General features: G+C 58.5%; 1 protein-coding gene across 1 annotated transcript; it reads right to left on the bottom strand.

The window, feature by feature from the left end:
* Nucleotides 1-1,196: 1,196 nt before the first annotated feature.
* On the bottom strand, nt 1,197-8,433 carry ELOA (elongin A). Its single transcript, XM_038758252.1, has 11 exons — nt 8,240-8,433; nt 7,308-7,364; nt 6,398-6,516; nt 4,205-5,279; nt 3,973-4,087; nt 3,725-3,880; nt 3,169-3,266; nt 2,578-2,758; nt 2,141-2,252; nt 1,432-1,601; nt 1,197-1,349 (listed from the first exon to the last, which is right to left on the bottom strand). The coding sequence occupies exons 1-11, from the start codon at nt 8,312-8,314 to the stop codon at nt 1,288-1,290; spliced, it is 2,220 nt and encodes a 739-aa protein (XP_038614180.1). The 5' UTR covers nt 8,315-8,433; the 3' UTR covers nt 1,197-1,287.
* Between the last annotated feature and the right edge of the window lie 763 nt (nt 8,434-9,196).

Raw genomic sequence — 9,196 nt, 5'->3', positions numbered from 1 at the left:
AAAATTTAAGGATTGCACACAAGTTTTCACAAAGGAAACAGATCGATCAGACAACGCTCCGTTGTTGCTTGTGTCGTTCGGTCGTTTTGTGCCAACTGGTTTAGCCGACGGCCCCCTCTCCAACCGCATTATCCCCCCGCCGCCCCAGCGTGAGACCTCCTTCCCCACTTGGGTCAGGGGGCCGTCCGTGGGACACCATTAAGTTGTGAGGATTGGGAAGCGGCATTCCCCCTTCCGTGGCATGGAATCCCCAAATCCAGGTGGGGATTCTGGGGTGGGGAGCCCCGCTTCTTCCTATTGTCGTGAGTAAGGTCACTGTCCTTACTCAGCTGCTAACCAACCACCTTCCTATTTTGATGGATTTCCTCTTCGAGCCCCCAGGACCCGGAAACCCGGCCGACTCCCTGAGGCGGATCGATTAAAATCCTGGCTTCAATCCCCGTGCTTTCCCACCCTTTTCCCCAATATGGCCGGGAAGCCCCGGGAGCGCGATGGGAGTCTCCCCCCCCGGCACCCGAGCCCCCGCTCTCTCCCGAGGAGCTCGCCGCTCTACCTATCACGATTACACATGTTAAAAAACAGTTCGCCGCCAGCAATTGTTCACAGGAAACTAAGAGATTTAAAGTGCCAACTTTAAAACCGGAAAGTCTTTGCCGGGGGTGGGGGGGAGAGCATCAAGCGTTCGTCCCCGCTCCGTTGACCCCTTTAAAAACGTTTTGGCTTGGGAAAGGCGTAAAACGCTGGGCTCGGCGGAACTCAGATTCCTCCCCCAGACTTTGGAGAGTTTCCAGTTAGACTGGAGCGAAGGACTGTGGAATGGGATGGGGGGTGAGGTGGCAGCCCGGCCTTGCCCGAATCAAGGCCTGACCACCCCCTTAAGGGTCAGGATAAAAACTCTACCTGCCCGGCCCTGCCTCCCGGGAAAGCCTGGGAGCGGGAAAAGTTGGGGCAATTATAAATATAATTGGGGGGGGTAATATTCAAATCATTCCGACTATGTTTCATAGTTCACAGAGAAGTTAAATAAGCGACAAGGTGTAATTGACCTTAAAATCCTGAAGGTTTCACATCTTTGTCATCAGCGTGGCGAAATCCTGCGGGCTGGGGGGTTGGGGCCGTGTTCTCCCCGGCTCCGGGAGGGATCCCGAGTCTCTCGCGACGGCGTCGGCGGGAGAATACTGCACTGTCTGTCAGGCCTCGTCCCGGAGATGGCGGCGTCCGTGGACGGGGACTCCGGTGGGGTTTTCCTCTTCCTGTCCCCGCCGTCGTCCCCTGGGCCGGGCCCCTCTACCGTCGGGAGAATCTGTTCTTGAAAGCCTTGATGGTCTTGGCCATCATGGGGGCGATTTCTGCAACGGAAAAAGATCATCAGGCCACCATCGTCCCCGCCCCGAGTAGTAGAGTAGTAGTAGTTTCCCGGCGTGTACTTACTCTTCACGGGGGGCTTCCGGGGGTCGTAGCTCACGACGTGCGGGGCGGAGTGGGCGCCGCTTGTGCTGGGGCCGTCGTAGGCCGGGCCATTGCTGCTGTGGTTGGAGCCGCTCACCGAGGTGTAGCTGCTGCCACCGCCGCTGCCAGACGGGAACGGGGCCGGCTTGATTCTGCAAAAAGAAACACAAAGCGCCATCAGCCTCAGAGGCAGCCAAGACCCACCCCCCAAGGCAGCTGGATGAGAGGATAGACACTAAGCGCTTGGCAGAGTACGACAGGCAGAGTGGATTGACATAATAATAATAATAATGGCATTTGCTAAGCGCTGACTAGGTGCCAGGCACCTAGTCAGCGCTTAACAAATACCATTATCATTATACAAGCAAATCGGTTCCCCGTCCTATGTGGGGCTCAGTTTCAATCCCCATTTTTCAGATGAGAGGCCCCAGAAGAAGTGAAGTGACTTGCCCAAGACAAGTCCCCGCCTCAGGGAACTGGGGGAGGGATGTATGGCTACAGCCAGGACACGATGGCCACCTGGGCTGGGCCCCTGACATTCATTCATCATTCATCATTCATCAATCGTATTTATCGAGTGCTTACTCCAAAGGAGCAGCAAGGTGTCTTGGGCGGGGTCTCGGGGGGGTCTTGGGGAAGGAATACCAGTGGAATCCCAGTGTCCGGCAGAGCGGGAACGTGGGCGACTTACTTGATCCTTTCTGCGACGGCGGCCCCCCCGGTTCCGAACTTCTCCTGCCTTCTCCGCACGTCGCGAGGAGGCTTGGCCACGGAGTTGACGAAGGCCATCTTGGCCTGGCGGCCTGCGGGGACACGAAGAAGCCGTTAATCCCGGTTCCCTGCTTCCAGAAAGCGCCGCGCTCCGAAATCATCATCAGTCGTATTTATTGAGCGCTTACTAGGTGCAGAGCACTGTACTAAGCGCTTGGGAAGTACCAATTGGCAACATATAGAGACAGTCCCTACCCAACAGTGGGCTCACAGTCTAAAAGGGGGAGATGCCCCGGCCCTTCCTGCCCACTCCCTTCCGGTCAGTCAGTCGTATTTGTTGAGCGTATTTGGGAGACTACGATGTAACAGTAGGACGGACACGCTCCTTGCACAGAGAGGACCGTAAGGAGCCCACACCTTTGGGTTTGTTGGCGTGGGCGGAGCGGATATTCTGCGTCAGGAGCAGTAGCCGTTGTTCGCGGGCATCGTGCAGCCGGAGGTACATCTCCCGCCAGGACTCGAACTCCTCGGGTCTCTCCCGCTTAAAGTCTCGTTGGCAGTGCGTCCTCCAGAGCTGATCGCTTTCTTCGATTAAGACCTGGAGCCGAAAGCGTTATTCCGATTAATAACAGCAAGAAGCAAATGGGATACAAGCAAATCGGGTCCCTGTCCCAAGTGGGGCTCACAGTCTTAATCTCCATTTTACAGACGAGGCCCAGAGAAGTCACATTTCACCCTGGTCACTCCAGAGAGAGCCCTCATCTCCTAAGCCCAGAGGCTGGAGAATTCTCCTATGACCGTGGGGCCGCCGGTTGTCAGGGCCGGGCCCCATATCCATCCCTCCCGAGCCCACCCGGGTGGCGGCCCCAGGGGCTCACTTAAAACCTCAGTGGCAGGTGGCACGCACATGCTCCCGGCCCCGGGGTCCCCGTGGGACCCCCCGTGGGAGGGTCGGCCCGCCCTCCGCCCCCCCGACCGCCCTTTCCAGCCCCTCCCCGGATCACTCACGTGATTGCACTCTTCGATGCGATACAGCTGCTCCGGGGTGCACCTCTCCAGGACCGGCTCCAGCACCGAGTAGGGGACCCCTCCAACTTCATAGATTGCTATGAGAGAGAGAAAAGCGGGGTGAGCGGGCCGGTGGGAGAGAAGAAGGACCGGGATGATCAATTCTAAGCACTTGGGCCCAAATGATAATAATGGTGGTGTCTGTCGAGCACTTACTATGTGCCAGGCACCGTACTGAGCACTGGGATGGAGAAAATCGGGTTGGCCTTTGACCTGCCTGGGGCTCACCATCTTCCAGATGAGAGAACTGAGGCCCAGAGACGTGAAACGACTTGCCCAAGGTCACACAGCTGACCAGTGGCATTCGACTGTACTAAGCACTTTGGGAGACAACAACAGACACAGTCCCTGCCCACGACAAGCTTACAGTATAGAGGGGGAGGCAGACATTTATATAAATAAATAGATATGTTACAGAACCTAGGTCCTTCTGACTCTCAGGCCCGATTCCTGACAGATTCCTGACTTCCTGGAGAGGGTAGGGGGGAGTACTCACAGTCTATGTTGTTGTTGAGGACGCGGATGCACTGCTCGTAGAGGGACATCATCTTGGGCAGGTACGCGGACTTGGAACCCGAGTACACCTGCATCTTGGAGTTCAGCCTGCGTCCAGTGAATCCAGACTCCTCTTCGTCCTGAGGCCAGGAGACCACTGTGACAGAGGGGGAGAAAAATCAGGCCCTCTGCTCCCGCTCCCCGTTCCCGCCGGATTCTGTGGCCGTCCCGTGCCCCGCCCGTACTCACCTTTCCTCTTGGGCTGGGAGGGGGGCGTCAGGTCCAGAGACGGCAGCGGCCTGTACGTGGTCTGCATCGCGGGCAGGGGGATGTCCGGGAGCGTCGGCACCACGTCGATGGGGATCTGGCAGAGCGAACGGGACGGGCTGAGAGCCAGGCGGCGGCGGCGGCGGCGGCTGGGGGGGTCCTGACTGGGTCCCGCCCGGTCCGGGGGGTCCCCGCCCGCCCCCCGGGCACTCACCCTCTTCGCCTTGGCGGGGCTGTCCGCAGGCGGTCGCCTCTCCGGTTTGCCCTCGGTCTCCTTGGGTGGTTTGGGGACGGGGTCGGCGCTCTTGCCGCCGGCCTTGGAGCCGTTCTGCTTGTGGTGCCCCTTGTCCCCTTCGGGGCCTCCGGAAGCCTTGAGGGGCTTCTTCTTCTTCCTCTGGGGCTGGTCGTAGCTGAGGTAGGACTCGAACGACATGGTGGGCGGCTCGAACTCGTCTTCGGCCTCGGCCTCATTAGGTCTGGCTAGGGAAGGGGCCGTGGCTTTCCGGTCGCCCTTGCCCTCTTGAGTCTTTGTGCTGTTGGCGGCACCCTTCTCCCTGCCCCGGGGGGCTGGGTCCTCGTCCCACCGCCACCTCGCCCCCTCCGTGCCGTCGGTGCCCGCCTTGGGCCTGTCCAGTTTGGAGTCCTTGAGCTTGGGCTTTTTGGGTTGGTTGCCCGGCGCGGCCTCGGCGGCGGGGAGGGGCCGTTTCCTGGAGCTGCTGCCCTCTCGCTCCTTCTCCCGCTTGGACCCGCCGGCCGGGGTCAACTTATCCTTGGCACCATCACCCGAGGGAGGCCGCCGGCCCTCTTCCTGACCGCGCCGGTGTGCGGACTTGTGCTCTTTGTTCCGGGTCCCGGGCTCCCCGGGGCCTCTGGTGGGCTTGCGGTGGGCGGCGGGCGGCCCGTCCCCCGGCTCCCGGCCCCGGTAAGCATCCTGGTAGTGCCCCTGGGGGCTCCCGCTCAGCTCCGGGGATTGGGCCTGGCCGGGGTCCGAATACTCCTGGTCCGAAGAGTAGAGGGGCGAGACCTTGCCCCATCGGCTCCTGTCCTCCCGCGGCTCGGCGGGAAGGGGGCCTCTGGCCGGTCTCTCGGATCCGGGGAGCCTCCTGGCCTTCTTCCCTCTGTGCTCCGGGCTGCGGGACTGGCTACAGGAAGCCCTCCAGCCTTCTCTCATGGCGGCCGTGTCGTCGTCGTCCTCTTCTTCCTCCTCCTCCTCCTCTACCTGCGGTCTGGGGGAAGGCTCACGGGGTCGTTTTCGGGAAACGCTCCGGTCCTCCTCCTCGACGGCGTGCCTGCAACCGAGAAAGATCGACTTCTAAATAAGACCGCCACCCACGGTGGACCCACAGCCATTCATTCCATTCATTCAATCGTATTGATTGAACACTTACTGGGTACAGAGCACTGTACTAAGCGCTTGGTACTAAGTCGGCCACATATCTCCCCCTTCTAGACTGTAAGCCCGTTGTTGGGTAGGGACCGTCCCTATATGTTGCCGACTTGGACTTCCCAAGCGCTTAGTACAGTGCTCTGCACCCAGTAAGCACTCAATCAATACAATCGAATGAATATGTTGCTGACTTGGACTTCCCAAATGCTTAGTACAGTGCTCTGCACACGGTAAGCGCTCAATAAATACGATTGAATGACTATAGAGACGGTCCCTACCCGACAACGGGCTCACAGTCTAGAAGGAGGAGACAGCAAAACAAATACACAGATGTCAATACCAACAGAATAGATAAATACAATTATAGAATCACAATAATCATATAGAATAATAATCATGTAGAATTATTCTTTAATAAAATCAATATCAATCAATCATATTTATTGAGCGCTTATGTGCAGAGCACTGTACTAAGCGCTTGGGAAGTACAAATTGGCAACATATAGAGACAGTCCCTACCCAACATTGGGCTCACAGTCTAAAAGGGGGAGACGGAGAACAAAACCAAACATACTAACAAAATAAAATAAATAGAATAGATATGTACAAGTAAAATAAATAAATGAATAGAGTAATAAATATGTACAAACATATATACATATATACAGGTGCTGTGGGGAAGGGAAGGAGGTAAGATGGGGTGTGGAGAGGGGGACGAGGGGGAGAGGAAGGAAGGGGCTCGGTCTGGGAAGGCCTCCTGGAGCTAGCTTGGCGGATGGGCAGAGGGAGTAATAGAGTAATAAATATGTGCAAATATACAAAAATGCAGTGGGGAGGGGAAGGGGGTAGGGCAGAGGGAGGGAGTGGGGGGACGGGCGGATTGGGAGGGGAGCACATGCAGAGACACACACTGCAGACCCACAAACCCACAAGTCCACCACGGCGGCGCGCTTCCCTGATGCCCTGCGCAGCGTTTGGCGCAGAGCGCGGGCCTCACAAACACCGTTTCACCCCACTTACCTTTCTACTTCATGGGGAGTGGGCACCAGCCTTTTCCACCGAGCCACCAGATCCTTGGCAAAGCCCCCGACTAACTCGTGCTTCCTCAGCCCGTTGACGGTTTTCCCAACTCCGGTTTCCTGCAGGAGAAATCGGCATCGCCGGTCAACGGTATCGCCGGTCAGCGGAATCGCCGGTCAGCGGCATCGCCACACGGACCCGGCGGGCAGGAGGAGGATGGATATGACATTCAAAGTCACCTGCGGTACAGAACGGCCGTCCGCTCCATTGGCCAAAGCACAGGGTCGCGGGCCAGACTAGGCCAGAGCGGGAATTTGACCACAGCAGGGTTGAGAGAGATGGAGGGGAAGGAGTCTAGGGTTGGAAAACCTCCCAGAGCCCACCGGCTAGCAGACTCTCGGACTTTCCCCGGCGTACTGAGCGCTTGCCACACAGTCAGTGCTCAATAAATACGACCGATCTTGGTCCGCTCTTGGCTCAGTGGAAAGAGCCTGGGCTTTGGAGTCAGAGGTCATGGGTTCGAATCCCGGCTCCACCACATGTCTGCTGTGTGACCTTGGGCAAGTCACTTAACTTCTCTGAGCCTCAGTTACCTCATCTGTAAAATGGAGATTAAGACTGTGCGTCCCACATGGGACAACCTCATCACCTTGTATGCCCTTTGCATATAGTAAGCACTTAACAAATACCACCATTATTATCATCCCCTTTTAGACTGTGAGCCCACTGTTGGGTAGGGACCGTCTCTATATGTTGCCAACTTGTACTTCCCAAGCGCTTAGTACAGTGCTCTGCACATAGTAAGCGCTCAATAAATACGATTGATGATGACCGAATGACCATCCGAAAGCACAGAGGGGCTCAGAAGGGAGGTTTAAAAGAGAGAGAGATGGGCTCCTGTCCCTCTTACCACAAGGATGTCGATGGTGATGGGCAGGTCTGAGAGCCTCTTCAGATGTCTCAGCAGCTGCAGAGATAGAGAAACATTGTTATTGGCAATGTTAACCACATACAGTGAGATAAAGATAGCGTCAAAGCTCTAGAGAGATGTGGGGAGAAAACAACTCCGACACTCAGCTCCATCCTCGATTGGACCGAGGGGGCTATCGCCCAGAGAGCCGGGAGAAGACATCACTGACCCTGCCAGGGGGTCTTTAGCCAAAACACGGGGTCCCCCCCCCTCCCCACCCCAGTGATCCAGACTCTTCGATCCAGGCCAAAAGTGCCCCGGTGGCTAAACACCAGGATGATTCAAATCCGGCCCAACTGGTCGCGGTCCAAAAGACATTCATCGGATCCCACGATAGGACGAAATCGTGTCCTTACGAGCTAAGGACGGCGGGGTCCCCCGAACCCCGAATTAGCCCCCGAAACTGGATCGAAAGAATTTCCACCGTAAGAACTGTCATATTTTTTTTCTTTTTTGGTGGAAAAAAATACAGTTCCGGCTCAAATTTCAAGCCACAGTTTTTTTTTCTTCCTTGGTTGTTTGGGGTGGATTCTTCCAAGGCCTAAAGGGGAACGAAAAAGTCAATATTCTTGGTCCTGGTTGGGGCCAGGCCGGGGGGCGACCGGTGGGGGGGGCGGCTCGGGACAGCCCCCCCACCCCCAAAAAAAAATTTAAGAAAAAAAAACAGGAAAAGGCTCTGGTTTTATTGTGGGGTGTCGGGGAGGGGGTTGACCTTTGACCCCGGGCGGGAGGCCTGGGCCACGTCAGGGGCCCCTCGAGGGTCGGCGTCCGTTGGGGGCCTCGAGGGGCTCGGGTCCCCTCCCCCTCCCGCGGGACTAACGGCCCCCATGGATGGATGGATGGATGGAGGGGGGTGGGGGGGGGACACTGACCTTTTTGGGGTCCGGGTTCGCGGCCAGTCTGGCTTGCAGCTTCTCCACCAAGTCCAGGACGGGCTCGTCCGCCATGGCTTCCTCCTTCTCTTCCTCCTCCTCCTCCTCTTGCTCGTCGTGGTGGTGGTGGTGGGGGTGGTGTTGGGGGTGAGGGGTCCGTGTCCCGGGCCTGGCCCAGCTCCCCGGGGCCTCGGCGGAAGCGGAACTGGCGCTGTCCGGGCCGGGCCGGAGCCGCCGCCGGAGCCGGAGCTGCCCCCCGCCCAGGCCCGGGCCCAGGACCCGCCCCCGGGACCCGCCCCCGGACCCCGCCCCCACCCCCACCCCCACCCCCACCCCCCGGGCCTCCGCTCCGCTCCCAGCCGCCCTCCTCAACCGCTCCTGGCCCGGTCCGCTTGGGCTCGGCTCCCGGTTCGGTTCCTTTCGGGCCTGGTCCGGGCTCCCATCCGTTAGGCCCCGATCTTGGCTCCGGGCCTGACTCGGTTCCTTTCTGGTCTGGGCTCGGCTCCCATCCGTTCTCCTCTCAATTCTGCCCCGCTCTTGGCTCCGGTCCTGGCCCGGTCCGGTTTGTCTCGGCCCCCGGTTCAATTCCTTTCGGGCCTGGTCTGGGCTCCCATCCGTTAGGCCCCGATCTTGTCTCCGGGCCTGACTCGGTTCTTTTCTGGTCTGGGCTCGGCTCCCATCGGTTCTGCCCCGCTCTTGGCCCCGGTCCTGGCCCGGTCCGGTTTGTCTCGGCCCCCGGTTCGGTTCCTTTCGGGCCTGCTCTGGGCTCCCATCCGTTAGGCCCCGATCTTGTCTCCGGGCCTGACTCGGTTCCTTTCTGGTCTGGGCTCGGCTCCCATCAATTCTGCCCTGCTCTTGGCTCTGGTCCTGTCCCGATCCGGTTTGTCTCGGCCCCCGGTTCAATTCCTTTCGGGCCTGGTCTGGGCTCCCATCCGTTAGGCCCCGATCTTGTCTCCG

This window comes from Tachyglossus aculeatus, chromosome 16, assembly GCF_015852505.1.
Source record: "Tachyglossus aculeatus isolate mTacAcu1 chromosome 16, mTacAcu1.pri, whole genome shotgun sequence".
In the NCBI taxonomy this organism is placed as follows: domain Eukaryota; kingdom Metazoa; phylum Chordata; class Mammalia; order Monotremata; family Tachyglossidae; genus Tachyglossus; species Tachyglossus aculeatus.
This window is presented reverse-complemented; position numbering and strand designations above follow the sequence as displayed.